General features: G+C 44.0%; 1 protein-coding gene across 5 annotated transcripts in view; it reads left to right on the forward strand.

Annotated features, from left to right (window-relative positions):
• LOC144798733 (uncharacterized) overlaps positions 1–24,840 on the forward strand; it is a 784,842-nt gene that overhangs the window by 402,345 nt on the left and 357,657 nt on the right. For all 5 annotated transcript variants that reach the window (XM_078669743.1, XM_078669744.1, XM_078669747.1 and 2 more), the window contains one exon: positions 10,692–10,802. In XM_078669743.1, the coding sequence (XP_078525869.1) occupies positions 10,692–10,802 (111 nt within the window). The remainder of the gene's footprint in view (positions 1–10,691; positions 10,803–24,840) is intronic.

Genomic DNA, 24,840 nt, shown 5'->3' on the forward strand with positions numbered 1-24,840 from the left:
TTTGCTCAGCAGCAAGGAGCCACTCATCTTTCTCTTCCTCACTGTCAGAGAAGTCCTCCTCCTCAGAATCATCTGCTAATGTTGCTTCCCAAATTCTGGCCTCATGGGAATACAGGCATGCCTCAAGCTCCCTCCTTGTGGAACCTTTCTCCACGGGCAGCCCCCTCTTCTTGCAAAAGGCTTTTATCTCCTCTTCTGAGTAGATGCACAGGTGGAAAAAGTTGACTTCCATTTTGGCAGGATTTTACAGGTGCAACACTAGCCAGAGTCTCAATATCCAAAGATACTTCCAGGAGGACACCGCAAAAAACAAACAGTATGTGGTGGCGTAGTGGTCTGCACTCACTAGTGATGTACACCAATTACTGTGGGTCAAGTAGAAATACGAGTTCAAATCCCACCGCCTGACCACCGATGTTAGATCTGGGGGTCTCTAGTTGGCAGAGGTAGGTACCACTGTCCAAATAGGGACCCTTGCTTCTAGTCAGGGCAAGGAGATAACCTTCTGAGATAACCCCTGCTCACCCTCTAGGTAGCTTGGCACGAGCAGTCTAGGCTAACAAGAGGCAAAGCGTAAAGTATTTGTACCAACACTCACAGTAACACAGTGAAAACACCACAAACTGACTCCACAACAGTTTAGAAAAATAAAGGTATTTTTAATCTAAACTACACAAGACCAAAACGACAAAAATCCAACATACACAGTTCAAGAATATGGTTTCAAAAAGAGTTCTTAGGTTGCGATAGAATTCTCTACGATGCGATAGAATTCTCTACTGATGCGTGAAAAGTTCACAGTTGCGTCACGTTTACTCACAGTACCTTTTAGTTGCAACAAAGTTCCAAAAGCAGAAGCTGGTGCGGTGGAAAACAAGCGATGCGTTGCTCCTGAGACCCTGGGGAGGCGATGCGACAGCCCCGCTGCAGCAGCGGGCGTGTTGCGACGAATTCGGTCTGTATGGGGAGGAAGGCCACTTGTATGGATTCTGGTGCGTAGGTTCCGTAGGAAGTCTGTTCTCGCAAAGGCACGATGCGACGATCTCGTAGGGGCTGCGACGATCTCCGGGGCGACGATGCGCGGTCCAGCGGGGATCCTCTCTCTCGCAGCTCCTCGATGCGTTGATTCTGCGATGATGCTCGCAGCGACGTGATGCGGTCCGCAAGCAAGCGGTGCGGCGTTCTCACCCAGCGACGACAGGCTCTGCGACGATACTCGCAGCGATGTTCGATTCTCCCGCACCGGTCTGGTGCATCCCGCAAACGAAAGATGCGACGGGACGATCTCGACCTCCGTAGCGGCGGGAAACTTCTCGCACTGTCGGGGATGCGCTCCGCAAGCTAGCGATGCGACACTTTTCAAGTTCAAAAGTCACTCAAGCTCAGTTTCAAGCTTCCCAGCTCAGGTACAACTTCCAGAGGCCCCACAACTGGATCAAGCACTCTAGGAAGGACAGAACTCTCTCAGCAGAGTTCAGGGAAGCTGGGGGTGAAGTCCTTTTGTTCCTGGGACTTCAAAACAGGGAGCCAGCTCTTCTCAGGCCCTTGGAGATTCCTTCAAGACAGGGGACACAGCTCAGCAGCAAAGTCCTTCCCCTCTCCTTGGCAGCAAAGCAACAGGTCAGTCCAGCAGAGCAACAGCAGGACAATCTTGCTTCTTCAGTTTCAGCTTTCTCCTTGGCAGAGGTTCCTTCTTGATTTCCAGGATGATCTAATTTTCTGTTGTCAGGGGTCCTGTACTTATACCCCTAAAGTCTTTGTTCTCTTGGTGCATGTGGGCCCTGAGCCCGGTCTAAACCAGTTCTGGGTGGATCCTGAGCACTTGTTTTGCTGGCTGCATCTTTCCTTTCAGAGTGAGGGGCAGGGTCCTCAGCCGTCCAGCAGGGGGGTGGAGCCAGCATTGTGGAAGGCAGGCACAGCCCTATTCAGCCCAGGTGCTAACTCCTCCCACCACTCCAGTTGCAAATGCAGTCATTCAGCCTAGTGCTGACTCATCCAGCCTCCTGGGGAATCCCCCAGCCCCTGTCACTCTCAAACCAGACAGTCAATACACAAACAGGCCCAGGCACACAGAGGGGTCAGACAAGAGAACAGCAACTTTCTAAAAGTGCTGTTCTCAAACACAGGATTTAAAAACAACCTTTCCTAAAAGATGTGTTATTAAATTCTGAGTTCAGGGATACTAGATACTTATGTCCTATCTTGTCCCTATGGGAAGAAATGCTGTTAACCACTGTAGCCAGCATCCCCCATGTTAACCTATGGAGCAAGATAGCCTTACAGTAGTGAAAAACGAAAATGGCTGCCATTCACTAACAGAGCATGTCACCTGCACTAGTACATGCTCTACCTTTTACATACACTGCACCCTGCCCAGGGGGGTACCTTGGGCCTTCCATAGGGGTGACTGATGTGCACAAAAAGGGAAGGGTTAGGCCTGGTCAGTGGGGACACTGACCAGGAGGACATGGCAGTTCTAAACTGCACACAGGCACTGCAGTGTCAGGCCTGAGACATCATTTTAGGGCTACTCCTGTGGGTGGCACAATCAGTGCTGCAGGCCCACTAGTAGCATTTGTCATCACCAGCCCTGGCACACCCAGTGCACTTTACTAGGGACTTCATGGTGATACAAATATGCCAAACATGTATATTCAATCAGAATAACAATTTACACAGAGAGCATATGCACTTTAGCACTGATCAGCAGTGGTAAAGTGCGCAGAGTCCTATTGCCAACAGCCACGGGTCAGGAAAAATAAGGGAGGAAGAAGCAAAAAAAGTTTGAGGATGACCCTGCAAGAAGGGCCAGTTCCAACAGTGGTGTTAACCGTGACAACACAGTCATGGACATTTATATATCGTGTACAAAATGTGTGATATCATTGCACTTGCGTAGTGAAAATTAAACTACGTGCGTCATGACCTTTGCCTGTCTGTGTCTCATTACTCACTCAGAAATATTGCTGTGTGACCTCTGCCCGTCTCAGTCTCCCATCTGTCGCTGCTGCTGCTACTGTACCATGGGGCTCTGCCAGTTCTGTGTCATCATCAATGTCCTCATGATGTGTGATCTCCACCTCTGTGCCTTCCTTGGTGGCGAGATTGTGTAACATTGCACAGGTCGCAATGATTTTGCAGCACAGGATTGGGGTGTACTGGCGTGCCCCTCCACTCTTGTGGAGGCAGCAAAACCTGCCCTTTAGGAGTCCAAATGTGCGCTCCACAACGTTGCGTGTAGATCTGTGAGCCACATTGTACCGCCTTTCACTCCTGGTGGATGGGTTGAGGTAGGGGGTGAGCACAAAGGACCGCAGGGCATATGCACTGTCGCCTAGGGGGGAGAAAGATTGACATTACTTGCATGTACATGTTACATTGATCTGCTGTGAGTGTCAGGGTGTGTCAAATTCATTTACCTAGCAGGTATCCGTTTCCAAATTCTCCGGCAACTAGGCGTGTGTATATTGCGCTATTCTGGAATATGTACGAATCAAGGGTACTTCCAGGGAACTTCGCAACGATGTCTGTGATGATGTTGCCAGCGTTGCATATGACCTGTACATTGATGGAGTGCGTTGACTTGCGGTTTCTGTATATGTGTTCTGTGGCTGCCGGTGGACAGAGTGGTACGTGGGTGCCATCGATGCAGCCTATCACATGAGGGAAGTACGCCAGTTGATAGAAATCAGTCTTGGTTTTTGAAAGTTCCGCAGGTGTATCAGGAAATTAAATGTAATGCTCCATCCTCTGCATCATGGCGTCAAGGAACCTCCTGAAGAAGCGGGACAGGCAGCTCTGGGACACACCACCCACTGCAGTTATCACACTCTGGTAGCTCCCGGAGGCAAGCAGGTGTAAGCTACACAGCACCTGCACATGGGGTGGGATGGCGTGGGCCCTGAGTGTTGGGTGCTCCAGGAGTGGGTGTAGGTCCCTGATCAAGTTCTGGATGGTTTGGGGATGTAGCCTGTACCTCTGGAGTATTTCAGGCTCTATCAGTTGGAACAGTGTTATCCTCTGCCTGTACACTTGTTCCTCCCTTTGCCATTCCCTCTCTTCTGCTGTCTGTATTCTTTGCCGCCTTGCAATGACGTAGAAAGCTGCCATTATGGTTCCACAGTTGCATTTTGGGACTCTTTTTATGGCCTTCACCTGATTACCACCTGCATTCAATCTATGGTAAATACGACTCATAAATACCGAATTTCCGTGTATTCGGTATTTTTTGGCTTTCCTACATCTCCATGTCCATGTTTTACCGTTTCTTATTTACCGAAATAAGAATTCGGTAATTATGAATTCGGTAAATTCCGCCTCGGTAAGAATACCGACTCTTATTTACTGAGTCGGAATTATACCGACTCATATTTACCGATTCGGTATATTTTCGGCTCCTACATCTCTTTTCATTTATACCGGTCGGTAACGGACGAAATTACCGAATTACGGCCGTTACCGACCGGTATTTGGCTACCTACATCTGGCCCTGAGTCCTGAAACCTCTGACCTGGAATCTAATAGCACACTCGAATGACCCATTCAAAATGTGTCAGGCTCATTAATTGTAGAATGAAATCACCATGTAGATCTATCACAACTCGCAATCATATTACAGTTTATCAGCAGTCACATAAGGATTTAGGTCCATATATAAGAACATTGCACGCACCGCAACACAGCAAGACACCTTGCTGCGCTACTCTGCGTGAAAGGGTGAGAGCAGTAAAGTGCCTTATCTATAAAGATGTGGTGCATTCCTACTCTCTGCCTATTCTGGTGCAGAAGCTGCTTCCTAGTGTCACTGCAGGCACACTTGAACCATGGTGCAAGGAGTCCTGATCCCAAGCAGGATTTTGTTTGTGCAGGAAGGGACACTTCCTGCAGAAAAACAATCCCCTCAGGCTTTTTTTGCTGTTTCTATGTTTGCTGCGGAATGCAGCATGCATAGAAAGAGAAAACACTAGGAAAAATAAAGATAGTTACCCTTGTTATGCCTCCCCTGGGAAGGCATATCATTTTGATGCTTCCCCAGGTCTACCAGTATTGGTAAATCTGGGATTGCTTCAGAATTCATGGGTCGGTACATGGAAACACCCATAGCTCCACCCATGGAACAACTCCATGGGGCAGAGTAATGCAAGATGGTGACTTGAGCTGCCTTCTCATCTAGGTTTTTGCTCAAGGGTCTTGGTTATCGGGATCATTAATTAGAAATAAATATCAAAATCTGACCTATTTAGCCATGAAATATATTACCTTTCTTGGAACTTGCCGGGGCTAAATCAGGAAAAAAGTAATTTTTTGAAGTCTCAAGAAACTTGATCTGTTGCTGATTTCTATTAAACGGCTCCTATGTATTTCATAGCCCTGCTATCTACTCCACACATCACCAGGCAATAGGAGGCACTGCTATCCTACTTTCAAATAACTATGACAGGGAAATCCAGTACGTTTCTCCCAGTTACAATACATTTCAATACCTACAGATTGATTTTACAACTACTAGTTTGCAATACGTCTGACAAGCTTTTAGAAATAAGGATCTTGTACAGAGCTGGAATACCAGAGTCTAAGTTCCCAAGTACAAGTGAAGGAGATATGCGGGTGGGGACAGTGCTGCTTAATGAATTTCATTTCTTAGGTGCAATAATAGTCAATGGAAGCACATACCCCTATATCCCGCCAAGATGACCAGACAAGGCCCTTATGGTGTCTCAGTTATCAATTATATGATTGTATCATATACAGTAGTTTAGCTGGTCCAGGAAATGGGTGCCATAAGCACCATAAATAGCGACCAAGCTTATTTTGACTCAGTTTCAGAAATTCTGCTTAAAAGACTGTTGATTGGTCGCTGGTAACTGGTTCTGGTTTTATCAATGTTCAATATAAAAATGCAAGATTACATTGCAATCCTCGCAGTATATATTTGTTTCATAAATTGGTTACGAATGGCTCTGTATGATGTTTCTACTGCAAAACTGTTAATATCTATAAACTTTTAATGAAAGATTTAGTTAAACATATAAAAGGCAAAACTAATTGTAACTTACCACAAGAAGCTAGAAAAGGATGATGAGGAAGTTCAATTATCTGTTGCACTGAATAAGTTATCTGAGAACACTTTATTTTCTTCAGTGCAAAATGAATTAATTCATATAGAAAAAAACTGAAAAATATAGTATGGCTCATTGAAAAAGACAATGTGATTTGAATAGATACTTCCTCCATCGAGCGGCGCAAACTGAAAATTTAAAGTCTCTTTGGTGGATTATCGCTTTCAAATGAGAATCTAAAGGGAAAACGTCTTCCGATGTGATCTCTGTTCTGATTTGAGTCAACTATATTTCCAACCTGCACAAGAAGAATACTGAGTCTGGGAACCCCATCCTAATAATCAGTTGAATGATATTTGAACTTTGAGGCTACTCTTTGTACACTGTTATGAGTCTAGCGTTATTCCTGAATAATGGAAAGGGGGCATTTTTCAATGGCTATCTCACTCCCTGCTTAAGTGTAATGCGGAAAAAACTGAGCTACTTTTGTTTGGTACAAGATCAGATGAGCCATGGCAGTTCTTTTGGATGGAAGGTGCTCCCCCTCCATTAAGCCCCACTAGCTCTGTCAAAAATCTTGGCATCAGGTTTGATGTTGAGCTTTCTTTTCTGTCACAGGTTAATGCAATAGTAGGGACCTGTTTTGGTCTGCTACGGGTGCTCAGAAGATCCTCCAATTTCTATCTCTCTTACTAGGAAAGTGGTAGTACAAGCTTTGATGACATCTAGGCTTGGTTACGGCAATGCACTGTATTTGGGCCTACTTGATTACCTGATCAGTAATTTGTAGGTGGTCCAAAATGCAGCAGCCTGATTGCTTCTTACTTTGACACTGAGAACTCCGGTATCCCCTAGCTTAGAGAGCTGCATTGGCTTCCTATTAGGAAGAGGATTCTTTTCCAGACCTTGCTACTGATCCACAGGGCTCTTCAGCAGTCTGGTGCAGGGTACCTTTGTGCAAGAATTAGTTTTTATGCTCCTTCCAGGCACCTGCGTTCAGCCAATCTCTTTCTGGCCAAAATGTCCAGGTTTCATCAGTCCAGAATGGGGGCAGGTCCTTTTCATTTTTGGTACCTTCTCTTTGCAATAATATTCCCTTTGGAGTTAAGATGTAGTTCATCTACCCCCTAGATCAGTAGAAATTGAAAACATGTCTCTGGAGGTGCAGAGCGCCAGGACACTCCTCAGAGTAACAGTGCGTTTTAGAAATGCCTTTCACATTACATTATGCTGCATCACATAAAGTGGAGCCAAAAAATCCCCAGATACTATTGATCAACAGCCCTCCTTCGTGAAGTTGAAAAGATTTTTAGTAGGAACATCTTGGAACATATGGAGTGTTGAGCTTATGAGACAAATATACCTGTAACAGTCAGGCTTCAGACCAAACCATTCAATTATTAACAATACAGAAGGGATAAAGTACCCCCTGTATATATTATAAGGATATTTCATCCTCGCAGAAAAGTTGCATAACCATATAGCGGAACAAGGCCAAAGGCCAAGTTCCTTTATAAGGTCCTGGAACTCCGAGGTGACTTGCAATGTTCTTCTCATGTACATCAGGGGGTACTTTATCCCATATACTACGTGGTCACACCATCACCTTTCCCGCAAACCACTTAAAACCTTGGTGCGTAGTTCTTTCAGAAAGAGGGAGTATGTTTGCAAACGTGAAGAATAAATATAGAACCTCTAGTGCAAAATTAAAAACATCAAAAACCTGTTAGATATTTGTTGCAAAAAGATATTAGAAACAGTTCAATGCAAGTCAGTTTTTTTTAAGCTGCAGTAACTCAGAATGTACAGAAACATGCAGAAAGATTCTGACTTTTCTGTTATTATGCAATGAATGCAAGAAAAATAATGTTCTTTCTGCTAGTCACTGTAAACTAGAAAAATAGAGCAGAAAAATAAAACCAGCGTTGCATTTTCGTTGCTTTTAAATAGCTGCTTTATGACCTGACCTTCTCTTCACCTTAGCTGCTGGCTCTGGAGGCAGGCATTGTGACTTCAGAATTCAACTGCAATAACTTATTACAATTGAGTTCTGGCATTTTTTCTGCATTTTCGACGGCTGAATGCATCACTAGGTACGGATTGTATAGAAATTAGAGATATGCATTTATACATGGATAGCAGAATCCCATGTATTTTAGCATTACACTATTTTAGAAAAAATAAATTGTATATATATTGCTTTTATAGATTTTTCAACATACTGCTTTTATCGATTTTTCAGCAGCGGTTAATTGAGTCCACAGGCCTACTCTACATCGTAAATTAGAGTCACTTTGTATTCCAGTTAATTTATTGTTATTCATTATTCCTTTTCATTCATCAACCTAGTGTAAAGTTCTGCTGAGGGTAAAAAAGGTTTTCTCCACGAATTGACATATCAACACTAACAACGGCTTGGGGATATTTATTAGCACCACTTTGGATTCCCCTCTATATGCCTGGCTTTCCAAAACAATTCTCACATGTAAATAACTTTCCACTAAAATTGTAAGCCAACGATGTTGATTTAACTCTTCTAGGTTTACAAAAACAGTTGAGGGAATTGAATAATTATGTCCTATGGTCAAAAGCATTTTTAAAGATAAATATCTCAATAACAAAGATTTTACACTTTGGTGGAATGAATCATTAAAGGTACATGGGTCAGTATAAGTAGAGAAAAAACTGTTTCTTTGGGTATAACTTTTCCAGTAATTTGGACAATTGGTTGCATTCCTCTAATAGGGCAAAAAGCAGTGGCTCTTGCAGGTGCTCTTAAATCATTTTTTTTAAATCTATCGGGAGAAGGCACTCGTGGCAATTACTACAAGTATATGAAATAAAAATGTGCCCACTCCAAGTTATGCCCTAGAATATACATCCATTTCGAGTTGGTCTTTCTTAGACATACATGAGGGGAAGCTTTTGTGGAAATGTTGTACTTTGAGCTCGCCCATCCCTGTAGAAATGTTTAGATTAGGAGATTGGGCTCTCTAGGACATATGCCCAAGCTTTGGCCAACACAGTTAGTTTGAAATAGAATTTTCTCCATGCACAAGTGCCATATTTAAGAGCTCTCCTCAGTGAGAATATTGTTATGGGAACGGTTGATCAAATGACCTTTGTTATTAACTTAAACTTTGCACTCAAAAGTTTTAGTTGTAATATGGAGTTATCCCCGGATATTTGTGATTATTTTTTAAAACACAAACTTCCAGTGTAAATTTCTTCTTAGACAGGGAACATTGTATTAATTCAAAAATGTATCAAGGCTCACCCTCTGACATATTGTTTGTTCAGGTTCAACCTTACCTCTCTTTTCAAATTACTCACAGTGTTAAAAACTTGATAATGATCAACTGATTGGGTATTCTACTCTTCAAGGCCTTGTTTGGAAGATGGATTAGTCATCCTTTGGAATGTTTTATCTTTAATCTATGTCAAGCAGGTCCTCCAAAAATATTTCATGTGTTAGATCCCCGCCCACTCTTAGGGGACTTCCAAATTTGCTATTTTCATTAATTAAGGTATAATTAAAGCTCATCATGAACGATTTCACCTAATTATGCATCCCCTGAATGAACAGGTTTGTTTGATGGTGTTTACATTTTTTAGGAGTTTATTTTCCAATAATTTAGATGATGTTTTCTATTCCATTTTTGCAGCTAATGATTCCTTGTGTAATGAAATTATTTGGGTAAAAATATGTATTCATTATTGTAAATAAACTTGAAACCTGAACTTCAAACTTTCAGTATCAGTGTATGTAATCCAAACAAATTTCCTCACCAGATTGGTACACCAAATAAATTGTCTGCAATGTGGTGAAGGAGTACAGGAGCTTATAAATAAGCCTTTTTTCTTTTTCTCTCTCTATATATGTCTCTGCCTCTTTCTCCTCACCCCCACCCTTCTCTCCCTCTTTCTATTTACAAGACTGCTACCATTCCTCAGTGTTCAATCCAAATTATGTGACGCAAAAACAAGAGAATTCACTTGCTTTTGCCGCAACAGTTTTTGAAACAAGATGTGTATAATTCTATGATTGGATAGGTCATAGTTCTCAGGCCACCCTGTATGATTGCCTTCCAGTACATTTGGTGCTTTTTATTTTGTTACATGTTTGCATCTTCCTCTTTACAACATACAAGTAGATTGCACAATGATATAGCCATACATGTTTGTTGGGTATATTAATTTACTGATTGATTAATTGTCAACTTGACTAAAAGTTGTTAATAAACCTTCATGGTATAGACACCATCCTCTCAGTCGTTTTTGTGGAGCCAAATTGGTCTACCTGCAATCGAAATGTTTTGGTGATACTAGCTCCCTTCATACACGACCAGTAGACAACCAAAGGTCCATACGACCAACGGAGGTGCCTGTACAACGATTATACTAAAGAATTTAGGTACAAGGGGATACACCGGATCCCACCTATTATGCATTTTGTGTTTGCACCACATAGCCTGGCAAAAAATAAGATACAGCTCTTTATGAATTCTAGGTCTTGCACATATTGCATATTAAGAAGCAAAACATTCTGTGAAGTATGTGCATCCCCCTTATTTGATTTGTTGTGCATAGGCATTCCAAAATCTCATTGCCGTGCTTTTTCTTTTTCTACAGGTGAATGGCCCCTTAGGGAGTGAGCTCACTTTGCTAGATATTGACAGTGCTTACAGTCTGTCTGAGATTCTGGACTTCAGACATGAAGAGGAGATGAACAGTGGGAAAGCGGTATGATAAGGCTTTACAAGTTTTAATAAAACTGTATGTGTATGTATTACAATAAGTTGGAAAGGTGAATTTGTCAATGCACAAAGTAACCTAAATCTTGGAAAGAACAATGTGGGAGAACAGTGTGTACATGTATAATGCGGAGAGTCAAGTGGTGATTGGCATCAAGTGATGGTCCCAGAAGAAAAAGTTACTTTCCAATTCTTGGCCCATCATAAATGAAGAAACTGAGTTATCCGACGGAACAGCTCCCTGCACAATTGAACACAACGGGCAGGTGAATAGCGGGCAATTAGAAATCTTGCCAATAAGCGCTGCTCAAACCAAACCGACGGTCGAAAATGGCGGGGCTCCGTGCGGGCGCACAGCTAGCCCGGACCATTCAGTCATAGGGCTGAAGGCCAGTACAGGGTCTCTGAATGGGTCCATACTGGAAGAACCATCAGTCCCCCCTCAACCGCGCAGTAAGAGAGAGCGTAAACGTCAGCGAAAAAATAGAAACCAAACTAGGGCACCCATCCACACGGCTCACCGGCAGTTTTTTCCCATTTTTGAGATAACGGCAAATAACAGGTCCTTAAGTGAGACAGGTGCACCGTCACCCCCGACGAATCCTCAAGAAGAAACAACAGGGCCCGACATCCAACAGGGCGTGACGAGTGTCCCTGTCTCAAGCGAACCAACCATGGAAATAGTAATAGATGAGCCAAAGCATAGCTACAGAAATCTTAAGGTTGAAAACCAACGAAACCAACAAAGCTAAGCCAATGAGGCCGATGACAAAACAAGGAAAAACTAACCCAGCGCCGGCCCCAACACCGCCTGGAGTGGACAACGTTACATCAAGAATGACTTATAAAAAACACGTGAATTTGCCCGGTCTCACACAACAATCGTTGAAGACCCCTTATCGGCAGATCGACCAGAAGCACGAAACAGATGCAGGGCAGCTACCCAATGAAATAAACTAGTCTGAGCATGCGACAAAAGACGATACGCTACATCATCAGCTCCTACTGGTCCCGGAATACAAATCAAAGGGCCGCCAAGATATTCTTAATAGATCAAACATACTAAAATTAGTGGTAGGCATCCCGGGGCTTGAAGGGCTGGCCTCGGAGGACATTGAATCTATAGAGTTCCTCCCACCCAGAGGCACCCAACCGTCTGAGGTAACCTTGGTGTCATTTAAGTTGGCCAGATGGTTGGGAGCTTTCCTGGATCACAAGACCACCTTGCGAAATTGGGGTATCAGAGTCTATCCATACTCCAACCCTGGCTACCCTATCTCCCTGCTCCCTCAATCGCCACCGCTCCAGCAAGCCGTGAGTACTAGACTGGCTGCAAATGTCAGACCGTATTCGATCTTAAAAAATGCATCAGGGCCATTAGATCACTGTAAAACTCTACAAACAGAGGCTCCTGATGCCGACCTTAGTCACGGCTGGAGGTGGCTTCCAGCGATTCTGTCATCTAAATGTACAGAATGAATTCCAGTGGCAGGGCTCCCGCTCACGACAAACAAATCTTTGGGCGCGCCAACCCGGTCTGCAGCTTTTCCCATTACAGACGAACATCAGGGGCATGCTACATTTTTAATGTGCTCCTGGAATATCAGTGGGCTTCACCAAAAAATCGAGAACCAAGAAACCCTCTCTTTTCCACGCGAGCACGCAGCAATAGCTCTGCAGGAAACTTGGGCAACTGACGGCCACCCTATTATTGGGTTTATTGAATTGTGGAACCCAGCCCTTAGGGACAGCCCCCACGGACATGCAAAAGGCGGCCTGTCAACTTACGTATCCACCAATTTAAAAGGTACAATTAAACAACTACCTATCAAAGAAGACTGGATACTAGGGGTTAAAATCGATCGGTGGCGAAATCTGCGTTCGCTATTTCTTTTAAATGTGTATATTAATCCAAACTCTCACACCAAAAAAGTCCATCTGGCCCGCCTATTAGAAATCATGAGCAATATAGCCGCTGAGCACCCAAATGCAGATTGCATCGCTACGGGGGACTTTAACATCAACATCAACCTATTCCAGGGAAAAACAGCGGACACTGATGAGCCCCTTTTGTTCGACATCACTGAGGCCGTAATTCAAACCAGACCGCTTAATCAAGCCCACAGCCAACTGTGTCGAGACTCTACAGTGTGGGCTTCCTGGTAATGAATGGTAGGTCTGCAGGAGACACTCCGCCAAACTGGTCCTGGTCAAATGGCAGCAAATACTCCCATCTGGACTATACCATCTGTAACGCTGACCTGCTTTACTATCTAGAAACTTTTAGTATTCTTCCACGTACCGAAAGTGACCACAGGCCCCAGGTTATCTCTCTCTCTCTCTCTCAACACAAGGCCAGGGACTCATAAATCAGCACCCCCAACCTGTCAGGGAATATACACCGAAAATCTAAAGCGCCTGAAGTGGAGCAACGATAGCAGCCCTAAAATTCTACAAGTGTGCATGGATTTCATAAAAGGCCGTAACAATCTAGATGCCTCACCGGCTGCTACATGGACGATGCTCTGCTCCCACCTGACCAGCAGTTTTCCAGCTAAAACGCAGATTCATAGCCGAACCCAGTCTCGCAAGTTTGTAGCATCATTAAAAACAAAATCGCTTAAAAAGGCAAGAAACAACTCGCTACGGCTGCTCGTTAAATTCCCTGGGAACAGTGAAATCTTAAACACATATCACAGAGCCCAAAAGGCTTTCAGGCTGGCGATTAACAAGGATAAGCGGACACATGAAAACCAATTCTGGTGCAAACTGGTGTGGGAGAGTAAGAGCAAAAACTCAAGGAAATTCTGGGCCCTAATCAATCATTCAAACTCGAGTTTTTCAAGCTATGGAACTGCAAATATACAAGAAGCAGAATGGGTTAACTACCTCACGGACCACTTTAAGACACAAGTTCACCCAGATTCTGCAGGTCATGGATTGCATGGAGAAACGGGAACCGGTCTTGGCACTAAAGGGTGTACCTCCATTGAGCCAACTCACCTGTCTTACGAGGCTTACCAGGTGCCTGAAGACAGGGTCATCACCGCAGTGACAAAGGCTAGACAAGACGGAGCTCCCGGGCCCAACGGCCTCCCACAAAACCTGTTTAAATCGGACATAATATTTTGGTCTGGATTGTTAACAAATCTTTTTAACTATGCATTGAGAACTGCAACAATCCCAGACTCGTGGCGGGGTGCAATAATTCACCCTATTTATAAATCAGGTTTGCGTGCTGTCCCCAATAACTACAGACTCAAACCCCTTTTGGATATCGAGGCGAAACACTACGCAGGAGGACCTGAGGCATTGGGCAAACGATTACAGCCGGGTGCCAATCAACCAAACCGGGTTCAGTGCCAACTCGGGGACCATGACCAACTTATTAGTGGTGTCATCCATTGTCGACAAAGCCCTTTTTACATCTAGGTTTGTGTTTTGTTGCTTTGTCGACTTCAAAGCCGCCTTCGATAGGGTCCCTAGGGAGGCCCTATGGGAAAAGCTGAGGAAGTGGGGAATCCCAGACAAATTATTGAATGCAATTCTTCAATTGCACTCACGTACCTGGGTTCGAGTGAAGTTAGGGTCCGGCACGCATCTCTCGCGAAGAATTTCAACAACGAGAGGCGTTAAGCAGGGATGCGTGCTGGCCCCTCTCCTCTTCAAACTGTTCATAGCTGACTTATCTAGTACCCTGGATGAGGTTAATAGCCACCCGCCAAAGGTAGGAGGTACGGCATTAAGTAATCTCCTATATGCCGACGATCTGGTGCTGTTTAGCCGCACAAGGGTGGGGTTGCAAAGGATTCTTGATACACTGCTGCAATATACGATTAAGAACCAATTAGAAGTCAACATGAAGAAAACCCAGCTTGTTCCGTTTGGGAAGAAGCGATATGCCGGTGGCGGATGGTCATTTAATAACAATAGCCTTGCCACGGGCAAGTCGTATAAATATCTGGGGGTCCACCTAGACTCCAGGGTTAACCTCACAAAGCAGCGTGACGAGATCGCGGTCAAAGCAACAATGCTTGCGGTGTCATTGACTAAGCTTTCGAAAAACCTGTCAGGTCCCACTTTGTCACCCCTTCTGGAAGTCCTGAAAGCAAAAATTGGCCCTACCCTGTCGTATGGTATAGGGATATTCAAGGGCAAACTGAACACTGTTTTAAATCAGCATACAATTAAAATGTATAAAAAGGTTCTTCAGTTGCCACATTCTGCATCCCCTCCACAGATTAGATTAGAGATGGGGTTATTGAATTATGATCTTTCCAGCATTGGGGTATTTCTTAATCTTTGCCACAAATTAAGACAATCCAATCCAGGCACACTAGAGTCCCTAGTCTGGCAAGAAATAATTGAGAAAAACCCAGAAGGAACATTCGGCCGTCTTTTTAAGGATTATATCCAACAAATGTCAGCAGACGGCCTCTGGGCCCTCAACCCCAGTCAGCCAGCATTTAAACTCGCAATCAAAAAATGTGTAAGAACGCGATCACTCATTAGTGACAAAGCACTGTTTTCAAAACGAAGTCATTCATGGGCAGTTATTAATTCCTATAATCGGCTAATCCCTGCCTCTTACCTCTCCAGCCATTATTCACTGTATTTAAAACGTAGTTTTATAACTATTAGAATGGATGACTGGCGATTTTTGCAAAATTTACCCCCCTGGCGTCGTACGGAGGAGGATACAACTAGCAGAGGATGCGGCCAAGTAGCAAAAACGCTACTGCATGTGGTTTGCATTTGCCCCGCTTTCGACCTCCAACGTAGGCTTAAGCTGAGGGGGTAATGGAATCGGCTGGGTGTTCGGACCTGTAGGCAAGCTATTATTGCGGCATTGAGCCCAGATAACACAGATCTAAACATAAGACTGACTAACTTGATCCAGGATGCATATCGCAATTTCAAACAAAAGTGGCCTACTACAGCCTCTCCCCTACCGTTTTTAAATTAAATAACGCTTTTTAAAAGTCTCAAACCAGTAGGCAATTAGCGACAAGAATAGTTTAAATAGCTCCTTGTGATCATGGTTTGTTTTATGTATGTAATCGCAGCTTAGGGGAGCAGTTTTAATAATACTTGTAACTAGGAGACCGAGGAGATGATCATTTGGTTTTCGCTGTGCATTTGACTGTTTGTACTGTTTTTAGTATTTGTAAATAATATGAAATGGAAATTCTCTTTTAAAGATATTTGTTTTATATCTAAATAAAGATCTTTTTGATTGATTGATTGATTACTTTCCTTCTGTAACGCTTTTTCTGGTGGATACAATATCTGGCTGTGGATTCCTCACCATGTGAATTACCACGGAAACTTTTCTCCATAGCTCTCCGAAGTTGACAAGGACGTCACAATGGAACATTCGCGCAACGTCATCAGAGCCATAAGAAGACCTTGTCAGCGTGCTGACGTCAGTTCCACCCATTGTTTCCGTGCTTTTGAGGCAAACAGGTGAACCGACAACATTTCACAAGTATGCACAGTATACAACATTTCCACTAGTATTCACAGTGTATGATTTAAAGAAAGAAACTTGAAATTCTAAAATAAAGACATTTCCTAATGACAAACATCATAATATTTTGATATAACCATAAAGTACATAAATATCATGGCAATTATTTTTTTCGGTATAAACAGGCAGGCAGTGGGGAGGTGGGTGGGTCAGTGAGGAATCCACAGGCAGATACTGCATCCTCCAGGAAAAGTGTTACCAAAGGTAAGTAACTTGTTCTTCTGATGGATATATTTACCTGTGGATTTCTCACCTTTTGAAATGAATCCCCAAGCAGTCCCCCTCTTGGAAGTTGGTGCCTGCCTACCTATACCAAAAAATCATGCAGCACAGAACGTGCAAAGAGGCCGTCCCTCCTCACCTCCAAATCTAAGCACTAGTGCTTCTCAAAAGTGTGGAGGGAGTCCCAAGTTGCTGCCTTGCAGGTGTCTACAACAGGAACACCTCTAGCTAAAGTCAAAGAAGAAGACTTAGCTCTGGTAGAATGAGCTTGAATACCTTCAAGAGGCTCCTTCTTGGCCAAGGCGTAGCACGTCTTGATGCAGAGGATGATCCACCTGGACAGTGTTCTCTTGGGACAGCCTTGCCCTTTGACTTGCTCACATATCCAATAAAGAGTTGGTTGTCCAACCCAAAGTCTTTAGTCCTGTCTAGGTTCAAACTGACTGCTGTCTTAGAGTTCATTTGGTAAAGTCTCTCCTCCTTCTTGGATGGGTGAGGGGGAGGATAGAAAGCAGGTAAAGTGATAGACTGTCTAGGTGGAAGAGAGTGACCACGTTAGTCAGAAAGGCATCTATGGTCCTAAGAACCATCTTATCTGTATGAATAGAGGTAAAAGGAGGCTTAGCGCTAAAAGCCTGCAGCTCACTAACCCTCCTGGCAAAAGTAATCGCAATCAGAAAAACTGTCTTAAATGCTAGAAATCAAAAGGGACAACTATGCAGTGGTTCAAAGGGGAACACTATCAAAAAAGTATGGACTAAATTAAAATCCCACCAAGACATAATAAATGGAGTGGGAGGAAACTTGTTAATAAGACTCTTAATGAATCTCATGACTATGGGAGACTTAAACAAATAGGGTTGGTCTGGTAAGCAAAGAAAGGCAGACAAGGCAGACGCGCAGACCTTAACAGTAGCCACTGCACAACCCTGTTGCGCTAGGGAAAGAGAGAAACTCAAAATATCAGACAAACAGCCCTGCAAAGGATCAATTGATCTCTCTCCACACCATTTAACAAACGTGACCCACCTACCAGAATAGACAGATTTAGTGGAATGTCTCCTGGCTGATAAAATAACATCCACCACATCCAGTGTTCAGTTCAAAAAGCTTTATTCGAAAAGTAAAAACAATTCATAAAAGCATACAAAATAATCACAGTCATAAAAGGTTCATACTGGTTACAATAAACAAGAAAAAAGAACCAATATTATAAAATCCATATATACAATATTTTTAAAACAAAGTGGGGTAGAACATTCAATCGGAGCAGATAGATGGAACTAAAAAGGGACAACATCAGTAATATGCAACTTAATCGGGGGAAATGGTCCGTCTTATTTTCATTACTGCTTTTAAGTACATTATTACAGTACTAATTGTGAAATGATCTTCCAGGGACAGCAACTTATTATATGCTTCTCTCGATTTTCTTATTCCCCATTTTAACAAAAGAGGCCTTAGTATTTGTCGCCTTGGATCTAGATATAGAGTACAGTATAAAGTGCAGTGAATGTTGGATTGAAAAGATGTCTCATCACAGGGGCAATAGAGTTTAACCTTGGACCAATCATTAGACCTGGGTAGGGTAATAAATCTAAAAAATGTTTCAAGTCGAAAGGATGTTAAAAGCCTACGATCGTAAAAGGATTGATCAACAACAAGATACAGCTGGATGTTACTATGCAATGTCACTTCATCGTGATTTATAACTGATATCTTGGACCTTTCGCTTTTCCACCTAATCGATTCACAATGCTCGACCAAAGATTATTTTAAGGTGGATCTAGAAACAAAGTCCATTGAAAGTGGATTAGAGAAGTATTCTGGATGTCCAAAGTCAGAGCAAAAGTTCTTAATGTAGGTGAGCCATGTGATGTGTTTTAGTCCGCTACATTGCAGACAGTCCTCAACTACAGCTCTGTTCAATGGTGTGGCAGGATTAGTCCAGATGTTATGCCACAATAAAATTGGTGCCATTCTGATGGTGTCCGAGATATGTTGTATGGCAAGCTCTGCATGAAGTACGTATATAGATGTACTAGGGGGGATTGCCAAAACATACCTTAAGAATTTGTTCTCTATTCATTGAATAACTTCCGCGGTCTGTGTCCCCCATAGCCCAGCGCCATAGGTGCCAATGGAGACACATTTAGATTTGTAGATTTGAAGAAGCTCCCTAGGTGGCCTTGATTCAATCTTCTTTGCGAAGTTCAATAACGCTCCTGTTGCTTTTGTAAATGCCAACGCTCTTGCTTTCACTGCAGGTTTCCAATTACATTGTCTGTCCATATGTACCCCCAAATAGCAAAAAACATCTTCTAAGTCAATACATTTATTGTCCAAAGTTATATTACATGATGCTCTAGATTTCTTTGGGCCACAAGACATAGTAAAGGTCTTGGAAACGTTTATGGATAGCCCCCTGTTACTCATGTATTCAGAAAATGTATTAACAGCATTTTGCAGACCTCTCTTCGTCTGGGACAAGATAGCCGCATCGTCGGCGTAGAGGAGTAAGGGTATGGGTTTTCCTTTAATCGTTGGATAGTGATTATAGGTTTCTGTTAACAAGGTTCCCACATCGTTTATGTACAAATTAAAAAGCAGGGGTGCAAGAATGCACCCCTGTCTTACCCCTCTTTGAATGGGGAAAAAATTAGAGCATTCACCCTTTTTTCCATATCTCACACGGGCGCCTGCCCCAAAATAAAGTTCTTTAATAAAAGTTCTAATCCTGGTATCTAGGCCCATATCATCTAAAATTTGCCACAGGGTGTCATGCCTCACACAATCAAAAGCAGAACTGAGGTCTACGTATGTTACATATAAATTGACCTTTTTGGCGTGTATATACTTTGACATTATGAGGGCGAGATTTAATCCCTGTTCGATTGTTCCCTTTCCTTTAGCAAAGCCGTATTGCATGGGGGATAGTATGTCCTTTTCCTCAAGCCATTCCTGTATCCTAGTAAGAATGATCCTACCTGCTGTTTTCATTAGGCCGTCTAAAAGCGAAATGGGCCTATAGCAGGCAGGATCATTTCTGTCCCCTTTTTTGTAAATAGGGACCAGGATGGCCTCCTGCCATGTCTTAATAAAACCTACTTTGCTAGAGGAATTGAGAACATTTGTAAGGATTGGGGCCCAGAGGTCAGGAACATTTTTAAAAACATCTATTCGTACTTTATCAGGTCCTGGGGCTTTTGCAGCTGAACTTTCTTTTAAGGCTTTTTGAACTTCTTCTAAATTAAAAGCGATATCTAATGGAAAGCTGGAACCCTCTTTTCCATTTGTGGGCTTTATAAAAGTATAATCATCTGAAGGGATAGTAGTACTATATAGTGTCTGGAAATGCTGAACCCATTCTTGTGCAGAGATTGCATTGTCTATTGAAGGGCCTAAACGCTCCTGAAAGAATGGGGCGTTCACGGCCTTCCAGAAGGCAACATTATCCCTGTTTTTACATTCTTCCTGTAAATTAACCCAGGCTTTAAGTTTCAATTCCTTTTTCCTAGAGATTAGTGCAAGGCGGTAATTCCGTCTAGCAGATCTAATCTCTGATCTCTTGGGTGAACTGCTATGAAGAATGTCTTTTAATTTAGTAAGGGCATTTCTACAGTTTTTATCAAACCATCCATGGGAGCCTTTTTTCATATTGTGGTGGGTTCTTGAGAGAAGATCTTTAATTTTACCACAGATATTACAGAAAGATCTGAGGACGGCTAATGGTTCCTCACCTAATGACAAACAAATATTAAAATTATTCAAATTAGAACTAATCAGATTTTTAATAAAACGTTCTGGGATTACCTTTTCCCATTTAATCGTAAAACCATTTTTTTGCCCCAGGATCGGAGTAACTTCGTAGCATACGTCGTGAGATTGGGGTTGATTACTACAGTCAAAGTTATAAGTAACCAAAATAGGAAAATGATCGCTCATTGGAGAATCAAGAGTGCACCACTCTATTACCTGGGCTGAATACCGTGTAGAGTATAGAGCAAAGTCAATTGTTGTTTTTGCTCCTCTTCCATTAAAGGTCGGGGTAAACACTTTGGATGGGTTACAGAGCTCATTTGTAAAAGCCAGGGAGTAATGGCCCATCATTCTATTCATTGAGTCCCCGAACTTTGTGTGACAGAAGTGGTGGTGCGTTACCCCCTGTTCGTCTCCTTCCAACCCACACACTCCCTTCGGACTCAAGGGGCATGGAGAGCAGTTAAAATCGCCCACCCACATGATTAACATATCCCCGTGTGATCGTTCTTCAATGGCGTTAAGAGTGGCATCCAATTTCTTGACCACAATATCAACTTCTAGAGGAGGAATATTGTTATAGAAGTTTATAATTAATAGGTTTTTCTGGGAGGCCCATGTGGAGATAAGTATTTGAAAATAATTATCATCCAAAAGATTTTTTAGAACGATTGGGCCCGTGGTTATTGAAGTATATATGGCTAAGCCTCCCTTCGGCCTGCCTCTTCTGCTGGGTACAGCAGAGGTGAAAAAGGTTTTGTACCCCAATATATGAAATGCCTCGGTTGCCCAAGTTTCCTGGATAGCAATCACAGAGTGGGTTGTTGTGATGGCCTGCCAGTGAGGATCATCTATCTTTCCTGCTAAACCCGCCACATTCCATGAAATCACAGTTGACAAGGTTTCAGAGCCTGCCTGCGGAGAGAAAATGTTTTGGGGCGTTTGAGATTGTTCAATATAACTAGCTTGAAGAGTTGGTTCATGGATTATATTCTCCAAGGAAACCGGTAACGGTTGATCTAATATTTGAGGATCTACAGCATGTAATGATAAATTAGGGCTAGGTATGGGGGAGAGAGGTCCCTGGGAATGTCAATCTACTGAGTCTAATCCCAGCAGGGCATGGTATCTATTTGATAGGGAAGGTGAATAGTAGTAATCCTCATCTTGATGTCTCTGACGGGTAGAGTCCAGATAACGCTTTGGGAATACCAATGTCCTGGGGTAAAAGTATGTTAATTGCTGGAGTTGAATACCCAGGTTATCTCCCTCCTGATACCACTCATTTAGATGATTCACTACTCTGTAGTCTCTAAAGTTGATAATTATGACATCCCCACTAATGTCCTTTGGTCTAACGCCCAGCCATTTTGCCCTTCTAACATTGAGAATGTCCCCATTTATATTTGGAGGAAGGGGTCGGTTTTTTTTGAGCCAGTATATTGTTTTGTTTTTAAGGCTCCCATAATCCTCAAAGTGATTAGGAAGAAGCTCAGGGACCCCGGTTAAAATGGCAACAAAGGGAGCAGATTCCGGGGTAAGGGTTATTTGAATTTCCCGTTTCGGTCTTATACCTCGAGTTTTTTGAGCTATTGCAGTGTTCTTGGGCAGCACAATGTTAGGGTTATTTTTAGGCCCAGGAACGTTTAACGGATTTTTATTAGGATCTTTACTAAAGTTATCTGCCCTTCTAGTTTCCGTCCCTGCCTTAGTCAGAGATTGTTGGGTTTCAGGAAGGTTGCTGTTGTTAGATTGGGGCTGAGCTGTTTGGGGTTGCCCTGATCCTTTGCTTCCAGAGGTAGGTTTCAAATTCTGATCAGGTATCCCAGTTCTAAGTACAGGTCTGCTGGGTTTTTCTTGAGGGACTGAGGTAATGATAGTTTTCCTGCCTACCGTGGTTTTATCTGTCCACTTTAAAAGTTCTCTAGTCAGATCAACATTTGTTTGTGTAGTTGTCTCTAATTCACTAAGTTTTTCCGAGATGATTTTTAATCGATGGACTAGCGGTAATATTAAGGATGTGACCAAATGTTCGAATTTCTCAACCAACTCTTTTGTTGGGGCAGGCTGTATTACTGGTTCAATAATAGTGTTTGTTTCACTAGAGATGGGCTTTTTTAGAGTGTTCTTAGAAGACCTACTTATATGAACCGCTCTCTTTCTTACTTTAGCCCTCCTATCTTGATAGATTTCTGTCTCCCTCTTCCTTTTCCTGAGCTCGGGCGATTTTTGGTGTTTACATTTGTAGTAGTGATATTTTGTGGTGTTTGTGATCATGATAATTGGAGCGAAGGCTCTTCAAATAGAACCTCATTGCCCACTAAATCAATAATAGGGATAGGTGAGGTAGTTTTGTCACGTAGCTGTAATGGGATACTGATATCTGCCGGGGTATCCGTTGTAACGGAAGGGTATTGAGAGAAAGTGATATTCTTGAAGCTTTCTACAGGATCCAAAAAATCATTAATCAGGGAAGGGGAAAGAACCGTCGAGTGCAGGGAGGGAAGATCCGAGATATTAGTTTCCTTTTGAGAGGCTTGTGATATAAATTCAGATGGAGGGATACGTGGTAGCGATACAAAAGAAGGCAGGAGATAAGAATCCTGGGAAATATTAGTAGTGTCCAGTAAATTAATAGTGGAAAGAGGGGGTAATGACCCAGCAGGTAGCGATAAACGTCTTTCAGTGTGTTTTATCGCTGTTGTCACTGCTCCTATGGTCCTCTGTAGCATACGGTCAATGGCAGTAAGAGTTTGCAAGTTATTTTTGGCCGGTTTAACTGCTTTAACGGGAGGCATGATGATTAGGGTGAGATGTAATGTCCCAGATAGGCCGAGGCAGCTCACCTCTTAGTGACACAGGACGGGTTGGCTGGTCTCAATACCTGGATGCAGAATTCCGAGGCAAAAGGGGGTGGCCCAGCCCGGCCTCCTTCGGCCCCCGAACGGCCACAAAACGGCCCGCCCTTTGCCCGGGCTTCGCCCGGCGCTCCCGCGTGCTCTCGCTTAGCGAGCAACTGGCGCAGTTATGTTAGGAATCTAAAGCGACCAGGGGGCGGGGCTAACAGGGGGCGCCAACCAGCTGGAAGAGGTCAGGCAGGGACTCCTGGGAGAGCGAGTCCCTGCAGTGCAACACACCTGTGGTGATGACAAAGCCTCTCCGCCCCAGCACACTCCAGAACACAGGGCAGGTTCTCCTAGCGGCGTCTCAAACCGCGCAGCGGCACCCGCAAAGCGGGTGCGGCCAGTCGTCGCAGCGGGACTCGGGTAGGTGGCAAACAAAGTCTCACAGTGGTCTCCTTGGATAATTACAAAGGCTCCTGCTTGCACCAGGGAGGAAAGTCGTTTTTAAAGGTGTGTGCCATCCAGGGGGCGGGGCTAACAGGGGGCGCCAACCAGCTGGAAGAGGTCAAGCAGGGACTCTTGGGAGAGCGAGTCCCTGCAGCGCAACACACCTGTGGTGATGACAAAGCCTCTCCGCCCCAGCACACTCCAGAACACAGGGCAGGTTCTCCAAGCGGCGTCTCAAACCGCGCAGCGGCACCCGCAAAGCGGGTGCGGCCAGTCGTAGCAGCGGGACTCGGGTAGGTGGCAAACAAAGTCTCAAAGTGGTCACCTTGGATAATTACAAAGGCTCCCGCTTGCACCAGGGAGGAAAGTCGTTTTTAAAGGTGTGTGCCGTCCAGGGGGCGGGGTTAACAGGGGGCGCCAACCAGCTGGAAGAGGTCAGGCAGGGACTCCTGGGAGAGCGAGTCCCTGCAGCGCAATACACCTGTGTTGATGACAAAGCCTCTCCGCCCCAGCACACTCCAGAACACAGGGACGGTTCTCCAAGCGGCGTCTCAAACCGCGCAGCGGCACCCGCGAAGCGGGTGCGGCCAGTCGTAGCAGCGGGACTCGGGTAGGTGGCAAACAAAGTCTCACAGTGGTCTCCTTGGATAATTACAAAGGCTCCCAGTGGGAGAGAGAAAGAACTCAGGTTGTCCCCGTTCAATCTCCAGGCATGAAGGCTCAGGTTCTGGGGTTGGGATTGTAAAACCTGCTCCCGCAACTATGAGAGGAAGTCTGCCCTGAGAGGGAGATGGAGCGGACGGTGCAATGAGAGGTAAAGGAGGTCTGCGTACCACACCCTTCTTGGTGAGTCCTAAGCGATCAATATGACTTGGGCCAGGTCCTGGCGAATCTTCCTCAGAACTCGAGGAATTAAGGGTATGGGAGGAAATAGGTAAAGGAGCTGCGAGCCCCAGTTTAGCTGAAACGCATCCCCCAACGCTGCCTGCATCAGATACTGGAGACAACAGAATGATGGGCATTGCGCATTCTCGAGTGGCAAACAAGTCCAACCTAGGAAACCCCCACATTTGGCAGACCACCTCCGGATGGGGATGCCACTCTTGATCAGCAGAGAACTGTCGATCGAGACAGTCTGTATGCACATTCAGCACCCTGGCCAGATGATTTGCAGTCACACACATCTGATGGTCCTGAGTCCAGGATCAGAGTCACAGAGTCAATAC

This window comes from Lissotriton helveticus, chromosome 12, assembly GCF_964261635.1.
Source record: "Lissotriton helveticus chromosome 12, aLisHel1.1, whole genome shotgun sequence".
NCBI classification, from domain to species: domain Eukaryota; kingdom Metazoa; phylum Chordata; class Amphibia; order Caudata; family Salamandridae; genus Lissotriton; species Lissotriton helveticus.